At 42.1% G+C, this 22,798-nt stretch overlaps 1 protein-coding gene and 1 long non-coding RNA gene across 3 annotated transcripts in view; one reads left to right on the top strand and one right to left on the bottom strand.

Moving 5' to 3' along the window:
- cdh11 (cadherin 11, type 2, OB-cadherin (osteoblast)) overlaps positions 1 to 22,798 on the top strand; it is an 82,016-nt gene that overhangs the window by 56,659 nt on the left and 2,559 nt on the right. For both annotated transcript variants that reach the window (XM_077494745.1, XM_077494746.1), the window contains 11 exons: positions 374 to 668; positions 2,353 to 2,472; positions 5,822 to 5,989; positions 8,534 to 8,721; positions 16,446 to 16,559; positions 17,621 to 17,760; positions 17,840 to 17,976; positions 19,106 to 19,227; positions 19,295 to 19,412; positions 20,691 to 20,942; positions 22,636 to 22,787. In XM_077494745.1, the coding sequence (XP_077350871.1) occupies positions 374 to 668; positions 2,353 to 2,472; positions 5,822 to 5,989; positions 8,534 to 8,721; positions 16,446 to 16,559; positions 17,621 to 17,760; positions 17,840 to 17,976; positions 19,106 to 19,227; positions 19,295 to 19,412; positions 20,691 to 20,942; positions 22,636 to 22,787 (1,806 nt within the window). The remainder of the gene's footprint in view (positions 1 to 373; positions 669 to 2,352; positions 2,473 to 5,821; positions 5,990 to 8,533; positions 8,722 to 16,445; positions 16,560 to 17,620; positions 17,761 to 17,839; positions 17,977 to 19,105; positions 19,228 to 19,294; positions 19,413 to 20,690; positions 20,943 to 22,635; positions 22,788 to 22,798) is intronic.
- LOC144000944 (uncharacterized) lies at positions 6,431 to 15,253 on the bottom strand. Its single transcript, XR_013278340.1, has 3 exons — positions 14,952 to 15,253; positions 12,948 to 13,051; positions 6,431 to 9,651 (listed from the first exon to the last, which is right to left on the bottom strand). It is a non-coding gene; the product is annotated as an uncharacterized LOC144000944 (long non-coding RNA).

The raw sequence follows: 22,798 nt of genomic DNA, 5'->3' as shown, positions 1-22,798 counted from the left end.
CTGAGCCACCAAGCAGTATCAGACACTTGGTAATGATGATAAGTTATATATATGGAAGTGGGCGTGGAAAGTGATACTTAGAAAAAGTTCAATGATTGTCCCATTGAAAATGAATGGGAAAAAGTTGATATTAAATGTTAAATTGTGCAAATACTGTAAGTAATGTGGAATCAAATATATATACCCCGGGAAGCGTGAATTTTTTAAGGTAGTTGAAATTTGAACAATATAAATTGGAATTATTATGTGGGAGTTGTTAGGCGGCAAAAAAGTGTGGAGAATAAAAATCACAATAACATATGTGGGAATGCTAATGAATAGGAATCTTCTACTTGAAGCACAACATAATTTAGTCGCTCTCCATCCCACGCAGCTCCACTCCGACGTGGACTCGGGCATCGGCAACATCAAGTATATCCTGTCGGGCGAGGGCGCTGGGACCATCTTCGTCATCGACGACAAGACGGGCAACATCCACGCCACCAAGACGCTGGACCGCGAAGAGCAGGCTCAGTACACGCTGACGGCGCAGGCGGTGGCCCGAGATACCAACAAGCCTCTGGAGCCGCCCTCCGAGTTCATCGTCAAGGTGCAGGACATCAACGACAATCCGCCGGAGTTCCTGCATGGGCCCTACTACGCCAGGGTGCCCGAGATGTCCAATGTCGGTGAGTGGTACACAATACTACCTGGAAAACAATTATGACTGGAATTGTAAACAATTCTTTCTGGTTATGACCAAAAACAATTGGTAGGACTGAATGATTATGACCAAAATGATGAAGTAACTTTAACCTCCTCCTCACCGTACACTGGCCAACAGATGAACCCAGGCTGTTTTTTGCTTTTGCTCATGTTTTAAATCCTTCCGTTCTGCAGATTCTGTCCTACCAGCTAGCTAGCGCTGTCTAAGCTAACCTAGGAGGGTTCGTCTCTCTCCAACGGTCAAGTTTGCAAACTCTTCTGGTGCTTGGACGATGAGTTCAAAAGTGAAGTAATGACGAGGTGCTGATATACTGCCTAGATGGTTTATTTACTGATTGCTTAACAGCTTAATATAATATCATGCTCATTAGACAGTTAAGCATCCCCATGCACATGCATACATGATCAAATTGCATCAAACGAGTCCAAAAGTGAGCAAGTGAGTGGCGTTCGCTAATGAAGTCTTTGCCGAAGTTCATCATGGTCATTGTTCTTCAGGAATGATCGATTGTCACGGAAACCCGAGCACAGGAAGCGTGGCTGCATGACCGCACCATTAGCGCATACATTAAAAGGAATCAAACTCCCGACAAGGTGCTGCGGCTCTCCTGACTAAGAGCTTCCGATATTGATAGACTCTCCAGCCCGGATTGGTTGTGGTCACGGGGACTCTTAACGCCGCCGAAACTGCGGATGGCCTTTCCAAAGAAAGACGCTCGGAGAGGACGTTTGAGCGATTCCATTTCAAAATCGTCCGACCGCGTGAAACTTGAACGCACAAGTCGGGTATGAGCAGAAGGTTAGGGCAATTTCAATTCAATGAGATTTCAGAGTTAGGATTTTAAATTAGGGTTTTAAACCAAATATGGGATTTTAAATTAAGGATTTAAGGCAGTGGTATGGATTCAAGGTAGGGTCTTTCAAGCTTGAGTTTGGTTTTCAAACTAAAGTTAGGGTTTTGAATTGGAGTTTCAAAAGTAAGGTTTCAAACCAAGGTTGGGGTTTCAAAACAGGATTTTAAAGTACATTTTTAAACAGGGATAAAGTTTGAGGCCTTGGTTTGGTTCTCAAATGCGGGTTTCAAGTCAGGATTACAGTATTAATTCTGGGTTTTAGAGCAGTGTTTCAAGGTAATGTTAATGTTAAGGTTTTCAATTTAAGTTTTAAAGTGGGTTTTGAGGCAGGGTTTCCTTTCAAACTGAGATTAGGATTCTAAATTAGGGCTTCAAAGGTAGGGTTTTAAACCAGGGTTATGGTTTCAAATCAGGGTGTTGGTTTTAATCCAGTGTTTCAGAATATGGTTTTAAGTCATGGTTAGGCTTTCAAACTAAATTTTGGGCTTCAAAAGAGGGATTCAAGCCTGGGTTAAGGTTTCAAATTTGGATTTCAAAGCATGGTTTCAAGTTCCTGTTGTCACGTCCTTTCTTTTTGGAAACCTTTTCTTTCATTCCTTGGTGAGATTTGAACACTGCAGACGGGCCGTGTAGCAGCGAGGCGGTAACACAGCGGCATGCAGACTGACAAAGACAGCCGAGCGGTCTCCTTGCTGTGCGTTGTTGAACGTGCACGCCATGCAAAGAAGCGCAAGCGGCATTTGTGGCCTGGCCGTGCAGAAGAAGTCATTTTGGGTGTGTTTGTGTTTGGCAGGTACGTCGGTGATGCAGGTAACGGCCACGGATGCCGATGACCCCACGTACGGAAACAGCGCCCGGTTGGTTTACAGCATCCTGCAGGGACAACCGTACTTCTCTGTGGAGCCTCAGACAGGTGAGAAACAAGCAACAGTAAGACATGCATGACATGCATACGCACTCACAGACAGAGACACACAATGACCTCAACATACCTGCACTATCTATCTGCCCATCTCTCGAGGATACCTGCTTCCCAGTGGGGCTCATTTGGACCAATTTCCTAGCAGGACTGCCAGCCTTGGATATCGCTCAAAATGGTTGCTTCAAAGCAAAATGGCTGACTTCTAGTTCACTTTTGGGCAATGGTCCTTGAGACGTTTTGGTACATTCTGTAATGATAGGCGCAATTTCATATTGATCAGCAACACTGGTGTCAGGGGCTGAGTTAACTGTCTCGTGGTGAATCCTCAAAGTTTTCAGCAAATTTGGATGCTATGCTCAACCTACATTAGATGGTGTAAACCGTTGCAATGTAGTGTTACCTATCTCATTGGCTAGTCAGAATTCACCAACATCCAAGCCCAAAATGGCGGCTTAACACCGAAATTGACAACTGCCTGTTCAGTTTAGGGGATCACTCCTTTAGATTTTTTACATGCATCCTTTTATGACAGACATGTACACCCAAATCTGTGTTGATGGGTGAAACTTGTGTCGTGAGCTACCATTGTAGCAATCTAGGGGGCGCTACTAAGTGAATTTTGGGAGGTTATGTTCAGGATCCCTCAAATACATAGATGATCACAGGGATACATCTGCTTGCAAAAACTGGTACATTGTTGGGCATGTTGGCGATTATTTCATCATAACAGTAATAATAAATACAAATAGTTATAACAGCTTGAACTTGAATAGTTAACAGTATGTATTAACTCTTTCTGCCACACGTTATCAAACAACAACCCCCAATGCCAGCGGATCTCGAGCATTTTAACTCATTTTTCGAAGCAAACAGAATATTGTGTTCTTTTTGCTACATAAACAACATGGATACCACATGAAAGATCGCATTCCATTCTTTCATTAGGAAAAAAAAAAAAAAAGTATGTTTCTACCTTATTCCGTTCTTTAGTAATCATGTTTCATTGTAATTCGCAGCTCTAGTTAGGGCCCGTGCAGCTACCGCTGCGATCTGCTGGCCACAGTTAGTGGGTGTTTTTGATTTCACAACTCATTGACACGGCTGCGCTGCACTTGGACCTTGCACTGACCACTGCTATATTCACAAAAAAAAAAAAAAAAAAGTAGTTGACGTTTATGGCGGCATACATTGTGATTTTACTCAACGTTATTAAACGTTTTTGGCAGTCAAAGAGTTAACATGAATATATGAATACAGAGTCAACATTTGAATCAAAAACTGCACCATGGTCCACCAATTGCAAAAACCAAACGCACCTAAACAAATAAATAAGTCAAGATGACTGTTAAACAAAAAGTCAATGAGGCGGGGACTCTAAAGTGGTCAAAAAAGAACAGCACGTTCACTTTTGTGGTTACTGAGTCCTAGCCTGATATTTGGACAGCACGAGGTGATACTGAATGGATGTGTGGGGTCACGCAGAGTGGACATGGCATTGCAACACACGGAGAGACATGAAGTTGGTGGGAGTGGGGAGGGTGGACGGGTGGTGGTGGGATTTTGATGGTGGATTTGTGCAGAGTAAATCTGAGCTAATCAGAGCGGTGTCGGCCATTTGACTGGCGCGCATCCAAAGCTCACATTTCTAATTGGTTTGGAGATTATCAGCTTTGCGTGCTGTCACAACACACACACCCCCACACGCCAACACACGCATACAACCGGCCCACCGTGACCATAAAAACTTCAACGCACACCACCAGATTATCAGTGTTTGAAATGTAGGAAAATAATCTCACACTTGTTTAGGTTAAGTCCATATTTTTTCGCTTGATTGATTCCGAAGGGAAAAGAATGATTTCTGGAGGTCACGTCACACATTGCAATGAGATCAGGCTGCTGTGGCCTGGTTGCCGGGGTAACGCGTCAAGAATCAAATACGCAATCACGTCCTCACCGCAGGAAGGGGGCATCAACTGGATTGGCACAAACCTCTGTAGAATAATCCTGCTTTTCCGCCTCCGTATTGCAGATTCATCTTCCTAGAACTCTATTCCCCATTTTGTTGAATAAGTATTGAATAAAGCTAAATTATTAAAGCTTCGTTTTTTATAGCGAATCGTCAAAGTTTGGCAACATGGTCCGCTCACACATCGTGGTGAAAAGTTAAACGCTTGGCAATTTAGCGTGGTTCATCTGTCTAATACACCTGCTTTAAATTTGGTAGCGATTGGATGAACTGACTTGGAAAAGTCTCTTCAGTTACAACAGGTGCAGAGTTATTATAGCTCACTTTATGTATGGGGAATCATCCAAATTTGTCAACTTGTCCTGACAACAAAACATGGTGGAAACTCAAACACTTTGCCGTTAAACATTGTCCATCTGTCTAGTTTGTTAGCAATTGTATTCGTTCCCAATAAGAAGTCTGTTCAGGTATGACAGAAGCTGATGTATTAAAGGTTCGGTTTTCTTTGCCTAATCACCATCCGCTGCCGCCATGCTCCACCCACACATGATAAAGAAAACTTATTAGGTTGGCAATTTAGCAACGCCCATCTGTCTAGTACACCTGGTTTAAAATTTGGTAGCAATGGGATACATTTCCTGAGAGAAGTCTGTGTCAATATGACAGGAGCGGAGTTAATGGAGCTTCCTTTTTTATGGTGAATAATCAAATTTGTCGCCATGTTCCGCCCACAAACCACCATGAAAAGTCAAACACTTGGCAATTTAGCGTGGTCCATCTGTCTATTACACCTGGTTCAAATTTGGTAGAGGCGGGATAAATTCCCGAAGTCTGTTTAGGTTCGGCTTCTCTCTCGCTTGCTCTCGTCTTACCAAACTTTGCTGCCATGCTCCGCCCACACACCATGATATTAACTCAGTAGCTTGGTAATTTAACACGGTCCATCTGTCTATCATACCTGATTCAAATTTGATGGCGATTTTATTTCTTCCGTTGAAGTCTGTTTCGGTACAACACGAAGCTTTGTTTTTATGATGCATCATCAAAATTTGTCACTGAGTTCCACCCATATACCAAGATAAAAACTTTAAAACTTGGCAATATAGTATAATCCAGCTACCTACTTTCTTAGATGGAAAAAAAAGAAAACATAAGAAGTGGGGAAGGGGAACAAACAAGGCTCAAACAAAGCTCTGCTCCTCAAAGGGGGCACAGTATGCACCTGGAAAAAAAAAAAAAATAAATAAATAAATAAATAAATAAATAAATAAAAAATAAAAATTGGTGAAATTGACCATCTATCCATTCTTGACATCAACATCAGTTTTGATTGTAAAACTTGACGTTAAAAGCGGTTCTCCACACCTGCAGGCATCATTCGCACTGCACTGCCCAACATGGACCGCGAGGCCAGGCAGGAGTATGACGTGGTGATCCAGGCCAAGGACATGGGCGGCCACATGGGCGGCCTGTCGGGGACCACCGAGGTCAAAATCACACTCACCGACGTCAACGACAACCCACCCAAGTTCCCACAGAGTGAGTGCATTTCAATTAGGGATGCTTCTTGTACTGGTGTGTGAATGTGTATGCGTGTGTCCGTCTGTGTTTTTCATTTGTGTGTCATCGTGACTTAGTGTGCTTTCATGTCCCGTGTGTGATTCTTGTTTCAAACAAAAATATTTAAATGTAAAAGTAGAAATATAACAAATATACGTTAATGTAAAAAGTTTATTTGGAACACTCCATTTGCTTCCATGCACAATAAAGTGCAACATGAAAGCAAGCCATAAAAGTGGCAACAACACTTATAGTTTACACTTACATCAAGAGTCTAAGCATCTGTAAAATATGAGCAGAAGGAGCACCTGTGAAAAGAATGTTCCAGATGGCGCCAATGAGGATGCTGATTACATATTTAGCACATTGAGAGAAGCAGTGGAGCTAAACATGAAAATAATCTGCACCCCGTTAAAAAAATAATAATTAAAAACTAAAAACAAACTCGTTTTGTGCCCTTTTAAAAAAAAAAAAAAAATGAAAATAAAATATTCTGCTCTCCGGTTTCTCAAGACTTCCTCTATCATTATTACCCTTTTAGCCTGCATAATAGAATAAGCATTGAGACTTGACTTAAATACAATTCAGTTACGCTGACAATAACAAAAGGCCAAGCAAGAAGTTCTGAAAAGGGAGATTTTTTTTTTTTGACTTGATCTGTCACATCGGCGCTGGCACGTATCAATTACTCGACACACTCCTTTTGTGAGATTACTGAGCTGCCACCGCAGCCGCCTCGCTCGTCGCCCTGGAAAATGAAACGAAACGAGCCCCGATCCAGCCATACAAAAGACATCCTGACTTGAAAAGATGATTTCCGTGCCTGGGAATTCATAGTGAAGTTAGCACCTTATCCCGCTAATAATATCACACGATGAAACGTATGCGAGTGTTGATGTTACGTATGAAAGGAACGCATTGGACACAGAGGGAGGTTTTGCTGTGGGAGGTAAATGTGGGAGAAATAGGGCGAAATGAGGAGGAGAGGTAAGGACGCATGCCGAGATTTGGAAGTGGAATGAGGGCGACGGGGAGGCGAGAAGAATAAGAATGAGCAAGCATTGGCCCCGCAGTAGAGGGTGGAGCAGTAGCTCATTTGCATGAGACAAAAAGCAGCATCTAACCATTGATACCTATATTTACCAACCCGTCTATCCATTTCATATCCATCCAACTTCAACTTAACGATTTAAATTTCTATCAAACTAACCAACTATTACTCTATCAATCTCGCATCCAACTATCTAAATTATAAACAAGCCTATTATCTACCCATCTAGCTATCAAGCTACCCATCTGTCATCTGCCCTACCTAACATCTACCTATCAATCCATCTACTATCATCTACCAACTATTCAACTACTTTTCTACATCTACCTATTCATCCATCTACCTATCTACCTATCTACCCCTCTATCAAACTACCCCTCTAGTCATCTGTCCAATTATCTCCCATGTAGTCATCTACCTTTAAACCATCTATCCAGCTCCAATTTCTCCAACGACAGCATTTTCCGCACTATAAGGCGCACCCCATTATAAGGCGCACTTTCAATGAATGACATATTTTAAAACTTTTTCCAAATGTAAGGCGCTACAGTAGAGGCTGGGGTTACGTTATGCATCCATTAGATGGTGCTGCGCTAAAGGGAATGTCAACAAAACAGTCAGATAGGTCAGTCAAACTTTATTAATAGATTACAAACCAGCTTACTGACAACTCAATTCACTCCCAAAATGAATAAACAGCTGTTTTGTGATTTTCTCTGAGGTAAAGTATTAGTGTTAGCTAGCAATCCAAGATGGCGGGATCTTCTGCGCATGCGCGTCACCGATCGTGAGGGTCACCGATAGCGTCTTGACAGCGAGTGTTGCGGCTCAATATTGATCCATATATAAGGCGCACTGGATTATAAGGCGCATGGTCAGCTTTTGAAAAAATTTAAGGCTTTTAGGTGCGCCTTATAGTGCGGAAAATATGGTACTTTTCTAACCATCTACCTGTTAAACTAGCGATTCATGTGCTCAGGTATCCAACTATCTCTTTACCGCCTATCTAGCTAGCATTTACCATTCAACCGTATCATTTAGCAATCTACCCATTTATCAAATATCTGTTCAATACCCGTCTTACCTGCTACCCAACAAACGATCAGCCAACAATCTACTTTTCTACACATCTACCCTACGATCTATTTACAGCTATCTAACCGACTACCTACCAAACCTACCTACCCATTTATCCACCTATAATATCTAGCTATCAACCAGAATGAAGAACAGAATGAGCTTCTGACGTTTTACAACTGAAACTATTTATTTGGCAATTTGGGGGTTAGTATAGTTGTGATACTTATTCTAAGACTAGAAGAAGAACATTCAGAGGAAGCAAAATGAAGAAAGTTAAAATGTAGCTAAAAAAATTGAGCAGCACAGGTTGGCCATTCATTTTGTATTTGCGTTTGGCTGCATGTCTCATTGAATAAACCGTGGTCCCATCGGCCTCTGGTGTCACCCCACAGGCGTGTATTCCATGTCTGTGTCGGAGGACAAGGTAGAGGGCGAGGAGGTGGGCCGTCTCAAGGCCAAGGACCCCGACATGGGTGACAACGGGCTGGTCAACTACCGGCTGACGGACGGGGACGGCCTGGGGATGTTCGAGCTCAGCACCGACTCTGAGACCAGGGAGGCTATCATCAAGCTCAAAAAAGTAAGTATAAAAAATACTTTTTGAAAAGAACGTTTTATACTGGGGGTTTGATAACATACTAAAAGCAAGAAATATAGTGCTGGATGGCAGGCTGGATAACTGTAAAAAGGTAGATAGATAGGTAAATGCCTAGATGGGTATGATGTCAGATACATGTGTAGATAGATTAGTAAGTTATTAGATAAATGTTTACATAGATTGGTAAATATATAGCTGCAGTTAAATTGGGAGATTAACAGATGACTACAACTGTATAGACGAGTGTTGGTTGGAGGATTGGTAGACAGATAGATGCTTCAATGGCTCAATGGACTTGTGGACAGAATGTGAGAAGAAAAAAAATTGAACATTTTGTAAGAGCTTTGGAGGTCAGAATCTTCTCAATACGGAGACTCGAGGTCTGTAACTGCACTTCCTGTCCACATAGAACACAAAGCCATCCAACCAGCCGAGCTCACTTTTATTCATTCTGTGGGAAAATCTCTCTCTAGCCTGACTCGATCGATACAAATCTTCTTTTGTCTCGATGCAGCGGCTCAGCGCCACTCGGAGACTCCGACGGGTTCAGTTTTTTCTTTTTGCGCTGCTATCAGGAAATGAGAGCATGAATTTAAAAAAAAAAAGAATAAAATAAAAAATAAATAAAACCATTGGTGTAGCCCAGGGCGATGTGGTTAACCTCAAGTTCAAGCGTCATCCAAAAGCAGTGCAGAGTGCGGAGGAGGCGGGCAGCTGCGCGACCAATCTCAATGCGACTGGAGTTCAAGTCTTGACCACATGCAATGCGGAGAAGACACATGAGAGATGACTTGTTGGTTCTTGAAAACAGATGAAGGTACAGGATGTTCTCGTGTGGTCACCAGGGAGGAGCCCCACATTTCAGCCTTTTGTCCTGCTTGGAGCTCAGATTTTCCATTTCAAAATAAGGAACTGGAGGAAAAAAAAAAAAAACACATTGAACGCATAAGTCATAACAAGACATGCTAAAAAACAACAACTAGACACATTTTACTGAGAGAGGACTGAGGGCAAGACATTGGAATGAATATAATACACTGGAATAATACTTCTTTCAGGAGATTAGTTTTATTCTCGAGCAGACTCTGTATATCAAGTATAATGCTTCAAATCGTGAAACTGCAAAAACTGAGGAAATTTAAGGGCGAGACTGTGAAGTGTATTACAGCAGCATCCAGAACTGAGGCACAAAAACAGAATTGCTGCCTTCTTATCCTTAACTAAGTCAATAAAATCTTTAACGATGGTGAAACTGGAAGAAATGCTACTTTGAACGAACAAGATGTATGCTTAAAAAAAATAAAATAATGAAAAAAGCAACAACAACAAGACACATTTTGTCCAAGAGGAGACGAACAACAAGAAATGGCAACAAGAACTATCCCAGCTGGCTATGGGCAGTAGGCGGGGTACACCCTGAACTGGTCGCCAGCCAATCGCAGGGCTGTGAAGTCGAATACTTTAAAATAATGAAACAAATTTTCGGGGTTGCAACACTTTTATCTGCAGTGGGTTCAATCACCCCGACAGCTACTACGACTAAGAATAAAAGTAATAGTACACATTATAGAGCTTAGATATGTACACCATCTGTTTACACCATCTGTGTCACCATTTAGACTTGGTTTCAGCGAGTCTAAATATAGTCAACTTTTTGTCACCAAATTGTCAGGATATGCAATAGAATACGACAGAACACTGTCACAGCCTAATTCACAAATCTGCTAATCTACACTCGCTTTGGCATGGGCATCTGTCCACGAAAATAGGCTCCATAATGTGTCTTCATAAAGATAATTCAGTTCAGGAAAAAAATAATGTTTTTCTCAATTTTTTGCTCTGTGTCAAGATTCGATTTGTGACGGTAACACCTTAATTATCAAAACGTTGATTTCAAGATTGGCAGATTTTCTCAGCAGCCCTTGGAGGAATTTTTTTTTTTTGCGCGAGAGTACGTGTTTGTGTGTGTACGTGTGTTGACTGACAACAGGGAACAATCGCCCCAAAAATCCTTCACCCGGACTCCCTGCGACTCTTGTAATAACAGCATCAGAGCCTGAGGCTGATTTGAAGCGTGTGCACAAGCATGTGTTTATGCATGCGTGTATATGAGAGTGTGTGTGTGTGTGTGAGTGAGGCCCACTTGGACTCGATCTGATTACAGTGTCCTGATTCTGATGCGCCGCATCGTGATTATTGAGTCCTGATGCCTCTCGGGGGAAATCATCACCTGTTGGCCACGAGAGGCAGTGCACACGCACACACCTGAACACTTTGAAATCAGTGTTGGGAGAAGCCTTCACTAATCTCTATTCTCTCACACATTCACGCACACCGGCATGAGCTTTAATCAACTATTCCCTTTCAACTGTGTCCTGACGAAAGCACTTTGCAGAATATTAAGAAGCCCAGCCCGTGTGTGTGTGTGCGTGTGCTGCATGTGTGTGTGTGTGTGTGTCACTGTGAATATTGTCATGAATGGAAGTGAGCGAGCGATCCAGAGAGTGTGACCAAAGCGATGGAAAATGAAAGAAGTGGGACACGTCGGTGACGTGAGCTTCCCGCTGAGTTTGTCGCTGACGCGTTTAAGTTCTGTCGGGCTTTGTGACGTTTAAAAGAGGGGGAAGAAAAAGTCTGTGTTACCGTCGCAAACCTTACCCAAAGACAGTTTGACAGTTTGTCGTCACACGGCTATCTGGTAGATTTTTTTATTTATTTTTTTTGACTTGAGATAGTTCACAAGAAGCAGCATTTTGGCAGTTAAACAGTATAAGTCAGTATTATTTATTTATTTTATTTAAATAAAAAAAAAAAGTGGCTTCAAGGTGTTTATTGTCACTCCCTTTTTCAAATTTACTGTCAAACTAAACATAAAACTAAGAGAATTACAAGTTCTGTAACCAATCACATATCTTCAAGCCCATTAGCTTAATGCTAACACGTAATGGGAAACAGCATAGACAGTCAAACAATAGCACCCAAGTGGCCTTGTTATACTCCTGAAACAACAGATTCAGTATTTCATCACCTACATTTTAAGTTGTTGTTGGGGTAAGGCTGGAACGAAATCATAGAATTTGCATATACACTTTGTTTGTTTATGGATTTTTGTTTTTAACCTATCCTCTGCTTTATCAATTTAGTAAAATTATTGCTTTATCGTCATCTGGTAATATCTTTGTGTGAGGCTGTTGAAGTGAGTTGAAGAGCTTCATTTTGACACAAATAGTCCTTTACCGAATCAATCGAATCATTTTGAACTGAAATTTGTTTTGAATCGAAAATCGATTCTGAATCGAACCACAGACCCAAAAAATCAGAATCAAATTGAATTGTGAGACAGTCAAAATTCCCACCCCTAGTACTACTTTCCTATTTGACTTGCAGCATTTTAGGGCATTCCAAAATTAGCTCAGAAACGAAAATTGTTGCGTTTTTATAGCAAATAGCTGCATCCCCATGGGTTTTGTTTTGTATTTTAACACAACACCGCAGTGCCTAAACTGACTAAACGTTTAAAGATCTTCTGCGTTGTTACCCTTTTATGAGTCAACAAGTTCGCCCGCGTTTGACGCATCTGCGTCGGGGACGACGGGCAGCTCGTCGAGACGGAACAGATGCTTTGCGCCGCTCTGTATTGCCGCTAATTAAATCTGTGATCACTTAACTGCTGCCATCACGCCGCTCGTTAAAAAAAACCCAGTTAATGCACCGAGCCACATTTGGCTACAGGTGCTCGACTAGCCGTGTCTGACGATCGTCTGAAAGGTGAGACGATCTTTACCGCTCTCCGGTTGCTGACTTTAAACATTTTGGCTGCGTTCAGCATCCAGTATAACCACAATGCAAAGGTGGGCGTGCACTTTAAAGCAAAAACAAATAAAATGGCATTATTAAGTAAATTATGTTTAGCAAAAGGGTTTTTAGTTAGCGGCGACCTGTTTGTATTATGAGTTAATTGAGCTTGAACATTGCAGAAAATCCTGCTTTACGAAGATAGGATGTTAGAAATTCAAGCGAGGTGTTCAGCGGTATATTTGGCAGTTAGATTGAATGATTAGGCAATAGGGACTGAGTAAATGATTCCAAACGCCGCCTCTGTGTCTTGCCGGGCATTTTAATCCATGCTAACACCTACTAAATCGTCCTATATGCGTGTGCGGAGCTCATACATGCAATAGGCCCGGCTGAGCTCGAGTCAGACTTACAGGTCTGCCTCCTCCTGTCGGGATTCCATTAAGCGACGCTCCGGCCCGCCGATGAGGAGATCAAGCTCCCGCCCGGGATTCCTGCCACGTTTAAGCTCCCGCAGCTGCTGGAAAAACAGTGTCGGGGGAGGAGAAAGCGTGTTATTATCCCGCTTTCTCGGGAGAAGGGTTGATGCGGCGAAGAGTGTGTTATTTACTGTCATTACGGAGACAACAGCGATGCGGATAAGCCAGGAACTGGTACTCTTGGCACCGCGCAAGAGCGTATTATGGCTTTCGTACAATGGCTGACAACGCATAACTCGAAACTTGCCTTGGAGGAGGTTTAAAGTAGTGGTTCTCAAAATGGGGTTCGCAAGCTGTAGTTTGGGGGTTGGCAAAATGATTTGAAGTAAATTATTGTCATATCAGTACATATCCACATAAAACAACAAAACCTTCTTTAAAGAGGAAGTCGACCCATTTTTTTATTTTGAGAATAATATGTTCTATGCAGCTCTACTGGTCTAAATATGATATTCTGATTAACTCATTTGCTCCCAGTAACGTGTAAATAAGTTTTTTTTAATGTTCTAAGTGTCCCAAAGACGTATTTATACGTTTTCGCTTTTTTTTTTAATGCTAGAGCATACAGAAGGCTTTGATGCGTCCTCTCAACTGCAAAGAACGGTTGCAGAAATGGTAGTTATTACACAAACGGCCAGCAGGTGGCAGCAGAGCAAATGAGATCAACCAGGGCCATGTCGAAAAAAAAGCTCAATTACTTACAATTTTGAATAGATTTGTGAAAACCGATGAAACTTAGCTCTCTTCTATTGCTAATTGCTGCAAAACGGAAACAGATAGAAACATACTTTTTTTTCCTTATGAAAGAAGAGACTTTAATCTTTCTTTTGATAGGTTCCATGCTTGTATAGCCATAGAACACAATATTCTGTGGGCCTTGCAAAATCAGTCAAAATCCAGTAAAACAGTCAGGAGCGAACGGGATTGCTTCTGTGAAAATGGCTGGGAGTTAATGAGTTAATATTGCATTAGTAGAATATTAAAGGAACACTTTACTTATTGATCCATTTTTAGCAGCAAAAAGTTGCTACTTTTTCAATAATTAATTTGGTGACGTGATTATTTTTTTATGTACATTTAATAACTTTTAAACCGATGTTAAAATGAATCGAACGCCGGCATGTTTGTTACACGTGACTAAATAACCCGGATGTTTACGTCACTAGTGTGTAAACGCTACACTATGGAAGCACTATGCAACGCAGCCGTGCATCTCGCGTCAAACCCGGAAGGATTAAACCTTATCGCTTCGAGCCAACACGACAAAATAACTCTACCGAAGGAAAGTCTGCCTTGGATGTGAAAGTTGTGGCGCCAGATGGTCTTTTCGGGCACAAAATAAACTTTGACGAACGAGTGAATCAGGCGGGGGGTGAGTGGTGTTCGTGCGGGAGCTGCACATGAATGGACAATCCGCAAATGAATGTGTGCTGTCTGGAAATGAAAAAACTCGAGGATCGGTTCCTTGCGGACAATCTCAACTGCATCCTGGAACATCAGACATTCAACATGGCAATACTAAATAGACATTCTCAGGATAGCTTTGGTTGCGATGAAAGATGTGAAGAAGAAAAGTCTTGGAGGAGCAAATATCCAACAGGTAATGTGACACACAGTACGAGCAATGCAAAACGTGTGGAACTGACGAAATATTTCAGGAAAAAGAAAAAATAGTAAAATTAAATGTATCGTCGTTACAGCACCCAACCTCCCCTAGCTGTTTTTTTTTTTCTTTTTTTGCGGAGCGTCCCACTGCGGTCAGGCCAGCCGCCACTCGAAAAGACGAAGTCAAGCCAGCCGCCCCAACGATTGTTAATACTGTGCATTACGGTAACGTGCCGACGTGCCCCTGCGTTGGCCACCTTCAAATGAATTATGAAATAAAACAGTCCGTGCAGTATAATAACGAATGCCCCCCCACCCCCGAAACATGCCTACCTTTCGCTTTACATTTGCTTCGCTTCTCCGAGATCTTTCAGTGGCCGTAGGGAGACCTCGATTTGTGCCGGCTGTTGTGAGAGTGAGCTCCGTGTTGCTAGCAGAAGTAGCCGCCAGAGATCCTCCATCGGCTTGATTATTTCCCACGTCTGGTTCTTTAAAGATACTCGGTACTGCGTTGGGCTTTAGTATTAGGCGTGTGGCGTACCCCATCTCAAATTGTAACATATTTTGTATGTAAGTCCTCATGCCTGAAATGTTCGCTGCGCGCACGCCTGCTTGTCCTTCTACTCATGTCGGTTTTTTTTTTTATTTTTTTTTTTTATTTTTTTTTAGGGGGTCTCGCGGGTTTTTCCTTGCCGACGCCTTGCAAAATTTTGCAATACACAAAGGCATAAGTGACAGTTTGTGTCCTCCCCGTTGTTATGTCTGCGTGAACTACTGTTCGCCAAGCGAGTATACACACTAGTGACGTCACCACTCGGGGGCGTTGCAACACGGAAGTACTTCTATGTTGAAGAAAAGTTAAATAAATCAATATAAGGGTGTATTCTTCAGCTCTTATGCATTTTTCGTAGCTAAACTAACTATTTACTGCCGATCAAGCCATACATGTAAAATTAAAGGAGCCTTCCTTTAATTAAGCAGCAAATCCAGCCGTTTTCATCCATCTCAGGGCGTGGCCATTTTGCCACTTGCTGTCTACTGAAGATGACATCAATGTTGCTCAGGTCTCAGGTAACAACCAATCACATCGCAGCTTCAGAAAACAGCTGAGCTCTGATTGGTTGTTGCCTCCTGACCAACTGTGATGTCATCTTCAGTGGACAGCAAGTGGCAAAATGGCCCGCCACCTGAGATGGATAAAAACGGCTGGATTTTGCTTCAAAACTCATATTCCGAAAATGTAATATTAATTAGAATGTCATGTTTAGACCAATCAGATCACGTATAGCATATTATTATCAAGAAATGTTTGTGGTTGACTTCCACTTTAACAGCCTTTGAAATGAGTTGCTTTTAGAGGCGGTCCTTAAATGTGTTGAGCGATTTAAAAATCATTTTTCCTGTCCCCTTTAAGACAATCTCCACTGTTCCCAAGCATCGTTCACTTTCAATGTTACTGCATATTGTGTGTCACTGGTTTCCCACTAATATCAAGTAATTGAATCACAGCTCTGTTCAATATAAGCCAATTGAATCTGCAGCCGATGACAATTTTAACACTGGACTAGATGCTTTACAACTTAATCAACAGTGTTCTCTAAATTATAGTGGGTTATTATAGTGCTATAATACACATCTATTGGGGTTCCCCAGGTTTGCTTGTCGTCACTGCAGGACTGCAGCAGTTGCCAGCTGTATTCGTGCAGCAACAGCTCCCCCTAGCAGCACATGAGGACACTGCACTTGTGCTTCCTTTGATATGAAATGATTGTGACACTGTGAATTGATGAAATGTGTCTTTTTTTTTTTTTTCCATGTCATCCTCAGCGGGTTGATTTTGAGACCAAAAGGTCATACACCTTGAAGGTGGAGGGCTACAATGTGCATGTGGACCCCCAGTACCTGGCCTGGGGGCCATACAAGGACGAGGCCACGATAAAGGTAAGGATTTTCTAGATCAGTGAATCCTTTAAATGTTACTTTGTGTAATTTTATTAGGTGATTATTTAATGTGTTCCCACACAGAACATGCATTCAGGGCCATAAATATTGGGACATTGACACATTACTCATGTTTTTGGCTCACTAAGACTATCATCATGGATTTTGAATGAAATAAACAAGATTTGCTTTCACTGCAGACTTTCAGCTTTAATTTGATGGTATTAAAATCCAAATCAGGTGACCAGCGTAGGAATGACTCCAATTTTGTACATATGTTTCCCACTTTTTACAAGACCAAAATTAATGGGACAAATTGACAATCATAAATCAAACTTTCACTTTCTAATACTTGGTTGCAAATCCTTTGCAGTCACTTACAGGCTGAGGTCTGGAATATAGAATTCACCAGACACTGGCTTTCATCCCTGGTGATGCCCTGTCGAGCTTCTACTGCAGCTGTTTTTTCACTTCCTTCTTCTTCTTGGGGCATTTTCCTTGTGTTTGGTCTTCAGCAAATGAAATTCATGCTAAATTGGGTTCAGGGCATGTGATTTACTTGGCCATCACATAACATTCCAACTCTTTGCCACTATTTGGTTGCTTTTGTAATAAGCTTCAGGTCATTGTCCATCTGCACTGTGAAGCGTCATCCAATGAGTTCTGAAATATGAGCAGATAATATTGGCTGAAACACTTAAGAATTCATCCCGCTGCTTTTGTCAGTCATCACTTCAGCATTAAATACAAGGGACACAGTTCTGTTGGCAGTCAGCTGAGTAGCCAGTTATCCAATTACCTTAAGTGACTTAAAAAGCAGGATGTACATTGTAATTCTTACACTATTCCCCTTATTTGGATGTGAAAGCTTGCAGTTAAAGTACATCTACTTCATAACCATTGTGGTAGTGTTTCGAGTGTAATTTTGCTTTAAAATGGACCCCCACTGAGGGCAACTAAAACTATAATGTGGCACATGATAGAAACAAGTTTGACACTCGTGCATCTAGATCGTCTAGCTAAAATAACAATGTGCCGATTTAACTTGCCTTTTTTTGCAGATTTCAGTGGAAGATGCCGATGAGCCGCCCGTATTTGTGGCACCCTCGTATACTTTTGAAGTGGAGGAAAACGCCCCCGCCGGCACTCAGGTGGGACGCGTCCACGCCAAAGACACGGACATCGCCAACAACCCAGTCAGGTAGGACGACACAAAGATCCCATCGCTGGCAGAACTGAGGTCAGTCTTGAGCTTCAGGTTTGTGAACACACGCACACAGGTACATGATCCCACGCTACACGGACGTGGAGCAGTTCTTCAGTGTCAACTCGGAGGATGGCATGATCACCACCACCAGACCGCTGGATCGAGAGACTCAGGCCTGGCACAACATCTCTGTGTCGGCCACTGAGATTGGTGAGTCAGATTGAAAACAATATGGGAAGAACTAGACTTGAGGAATGTGTCTGATCTGAGGTTACGATGTAAGCAAGCCTGGGAACTTTACTCTGAAATTCCCCCAGTGTTGCAGTCAACTAACTGTCCCAATAACATGGTCAATAACACACATTCAGTCATCAGGAATAAACTTTTACATTGACATGGTCAACAAGAAATAGAAACAGTCGAGGTTGCCAGTCATAAATTGGACCACTGACATGGTCAGTCAATCAAAAGAGTCCTCCAAAACAGCATCTAAACATCCACGTTCGTGTAGCGATAACTAAGAAAAAAATGGCCGAGGCAGCAAAAAAAAGCCCCCCCCCCAAAAAAAAAAAAGAAATTCAAGTTGACCCACGGGCCCTCTCACATTTCGGCCCCACACCAACCCCCCCGAAAAAAACCCAGCGAGCCACGAGGGGCCCCACCCTGGCATTCTGCGGCCGGCAGCTCTGGCTCTCCAAGTGCCGTGCGGTTTCCCCGCGGCGCTGTCGACGCCAGACGGCCAGATGGAAACGGGCTCGCGGCCCGCAGAGTCAGGCTACGCTAACCACTAACGGGGCCCTGGGAAGCTAAGTAGAAGCCTGCTAATGACGGGGTGCTGGAAAAATCAAATAAGAGGGTCCAGTTGCGAGAGAAACTGAGCTGCAGTTTCCGTTCCTAAAAAAACAAATGTGCATAAAAACTGCCGATGGGAGACTTGTTGGGAGCTGATTCCTATTTATGTCATGCACAGTATGGACTTTTTTTTTTTTTTTTTAATGGATTTATGGATGGATGGAAGGAAGGAAGAGTTGGGGAAGGACTGATGGAAAAATTGGAGGGAAGGAGGAAGACAGGATGACTGAAGCGAGGAAGGAAGCATGTGGGCCTATCGCATCCATTTTTGTGTGTGTAGTGAATCATGACACAACCTCTCTGAATATTTGTGCGAGACGCGTGGGAGGCGCGCAAGCATGATGGCAGCACTCTTGGGCGCTTGCAGATGTGGGATGCCGGAAATAAACCCTCAGGGCTTGATTGACAGGAAGCGTTTCTGGACGGAATATGTGTCTTGTGTTAGCTTGCAAACTAACATTGTGTTTGTTTGTGTGTGTGCGTGTAGGAGGCCACCACCAGGACACCAAAGTGCGCGTGAACATCAAGGTGAAAGACAGGAACGACAACGCTCCCGAGTTTGCCACCAACAACGAAGTCCTCATGTGTGAAAGTGTTGCGCCAGGAAAGGTAGGAATGGAGATCTTGGAAATGACTTGAAACCGCCATTTTGAAAACATATATGTTATCTTTCCAGGTTATAGAAACAGTCAGTGCAGTGGACAAAGACGAGATGGCCCATCGTCAACATTTTACCTTCAGCCTGGCGCCAGAGGTGGCCCACAACCACAATTTCTCCCTCAAAGACAACAGAGGTGAGCCTCCTTGCGTTTGTGACTTCCTTCGCACAATCCCTACGCACACACAAGCATGTCAACATGTCCTGGAGCTGCATTAATTGCATTGTGGTCTCGATCCATCTGTCCGTACATCTTCAGGGGCCGGCGTGATTGAATTAAGCTACGAGAGAAGCTTCAAGTAGCAGCTCGCGTGTTGAAATAGTTGACACGGGGAAAGGAATCCAACGTGTCGGTAATGAAATAGAAGCCAAGACGCAAGACAGACGTGTTGGCAGCTTAGCGCTTAGCAACAGATGACATTCACATCTGAGCAAATGACTCTTTGCTCTTTTCTCAAGCTGCTCGTCTAGTGTCATTTTCAAGTATCTGCTCCAATTTGTTTCCCAAAAAAAAAAACAAAAACAAAAAAAAAAAAAACTGTGCCAATATTTTGGCTTCGAAAGCTGATCTGAAGCCTCAATTCAAAACTCTTATTTGAAACCCGTATCCCGATTTGAAATCCTAATTTGAAACCCCAAATTGAGAACTGCAAAAAGGACAGTAGACAATTTAAGAAAAAAATATAGTAAAATAAGAAAATTATTACTCCAAACAAGCAAAATATTCTGCCAATAGAACAAGAAAATTTGGCTTAAATTTACCTGCAAGATTTTGAAAAATAAAAAAATAATACTAAGCCACAGGGGTCTTAAAAATAGTATTTTTAGGTTAAAACCAAGTAATATATTTTTTTTCATATATATCTATTTTCATAAAATTCATACATACTTATTTATGCTTGGCCAACTTAGCCTGGGTGTCAAGCAGGGAGGTAACAGGTCCCATTTTAAAGCCAGGGATTGAACCCACAACCTCCCAGTCTGAGGGTACTAGACCACTGAACTAGTGCTATGTTTGCAAGAAAAAAAAATGCTTACAATAGAGTACTATATCGCACTTTTGTTTGAATTTTTTTCCCCCATGTATCTTATTATTTGATTATGCAAAACAATTAAAGAAAATTCAACTTATGAAACCCCAGTTCAGGGCCTTTGATGTTGGTTAGTCATCTTAAAATGTGGAAAATGTTTGTTTTAAGCCTCACAGTACTTAAAACTGGCTGTTAACCCTTAAGGCTGTAATGCTGCTTGATCAAATAAGATAATTAAGTAATAAGTATCTTAAAATAAGCAGAATGATCTCATCTGACGATCTTATTTTAAATAAAAAGATCTTGTCAGAGCAAAATAAGCAAATACTTAAGATGTCAGTTATTTGCAGTGAGCATCCAGTATTTGTCTTCCCTCCACGCAGACAGCACGGCCAGCATCTACGTGCTGCGGAAGGGTTTCAGCCGCCTGACGCAGGACATCTACTTCCTGCCGGTGGAGATCAACGACAACGGCGTTCCGGCCATGAGCAGCACCAGCACGCTGACGGTGCGCGTGTGCTCCTGCGACAGCAAGGACACCATCTTGTCCTGCAACGTGGAGCCCTACGTGCTGCCCGCCGGCCTCAGCACGGGCGCGCTCATCGCCATCCTCGCCTGCATCGTCATCCTGTTGGGTAAGGCGGGAAACATTCTGTGGCGGTAGTTTAGAGCAGTAGTTTCTTCGAATCCTAGGTCAAGGCGCACACCCGACTCAAATGATTTGTGATTACAGTAAGCTATATGCCTCGCTTGGCCATCATTGGCTGTAAAATGTGGCCTCTTTGCTGAAGGGAATTTGGTGCCCTCAGTAGTTTGACATTGTTATTATTTTAATTAGGTGTGTCAAATTTAGTGCATTAATTTTGAGTTAATTTCAGGTTCCTTTAACGCCACTAATGTTTTTACTTGGAAAGCCAATACTGAGAACTTCCAGTTGCAACGCAGCAGACACGTCCATGTCAAAATTTAGCAGCAATAAATTTAATAATAATGCATATATTTGTGTAGACCGGAGTCAAGTTGTATTTTACAATTTTAAAATGTGCAGAATTTCACGTTACTTCATGTTAACTATTAGGTAGCTCTTATATGAAAGAAAAAAAAATGCACTGAGCTGTCACTGTCTTACATATGCAATTATGCCATCGAGTGGCAGAAAAATGACCTCAACACAGATCAATATCACACTTGTTTTTTTACAGTATAGTTTTTTTTTTTTTTAAGAAAATTTTATGAATTATGAAATTACTGTATCAATGACAAAGATGCAGCCATATTTCTATTATTCTAACAATTTTTTCCCCACTTTTATGTTAACAACAGTTAACAAGAGTATGAAAACTTGGAAAAAATGTTATTGTATATTAGAATACGTGCTTGTGAGTGTGGATGGTTGTTCGTCTTTGTGTGCCCTGTGATTGGCTGGCAACCAGTCCAGGGTGTCCCCCGCATACTGCCCAGAGCCAGCTGAGATATGCGCCAGCAACCCCCGCGACCCTTGTGAGGAATAAGCGGTCAAGAAAATGGATGGATGGATGGATGGATGGATATTAGAATACATATAAAATTTGTGATTAATGGTGAGTTAACTACTTAAGTCATGCAACGATTGCAGTTTTATTTTTTTTATTTTTTTATTTTTTTAAATCGCCTGACACCTCTAATTTTAATCCCTTAACTATGTCAAGCATAAAAAGAAAGCGGTTGGACGAATTTGTGCAATATAAATTCACACGTATAACGTTACATATGGTGTTCCACAGGGTTCCATTTTGGGGCCCCTGCTGTTTTCATTGTATCTTCTGCCCCTGGGTTACATCTTAAAAAAATAGTGCTCTATAAATATAGAGTTGAGTTGAGTGATGGGATTCAGCGTCTTAACTGCATGACTTGCCAAGTTAAGCAATTCTGGTCCAGCACAACTAGATCTAGCAAAACTAAAGAAACACGTCCTTAATCTGCATGGAGATGGTGGAAATCACATTTTCTTTTTCAAAAAATAAGGGAAAACTGGTTGGTTTGAGTACCTCCAACAAGGTTAAGAACCACTCGTTTAGAGTAACCGGGTAGAGGTTTAGAGTTTAGCCTTACGTTTAAATTTGGCGTAAGGCTTAATGTTTGAGTTTAGGATGCTTTGTGATTAAAAAAAAAAAAAAAAAGACAGTGGGTTTCATTCCTATTCTGTGTTTACTCCTCAACCGAGAACAATGAACCACCCACATTGTAACATGTGCACATGGAAAAACAAAAACAAATTGTCCCCTAATTAAACTGCGAGAGGTCTGGTTACAATTTGTTGGACCAACAGTCGGATTGTGTTCCCCACAGTCATCGTGGTTTTGTTTGTGGCACTGCGGCGTCAAAAGAAAGAGCCTCTCATCGTTTTTGAGGAGGAGGACATTCGAGAGAACATCATCACCTACGACGACGAGGGCGGTGGCGAGGAGGACACGGAAGCCTTTGACATCGCCACGCTGCAGGTAACCCAGTC

Source organism: Festucalex cinctus, chromosome 14 (genome assembly GCF_051991245.1).
Source record: "Festucalex cinctus isolate MCC-2025b chromosome 14, RoL_Fcin_1.0, whole genome shotgun sequence".
Lineage (NCBI taxonomy): Eukaryota > Metazoa > Chordata > Actinopteri > Syngnathiformes > Syngnathidae > Festucalex > Festucalex cinctus.
This window is presented reverse-complemented; position numbering and strand designations above follow the sequence as displayed.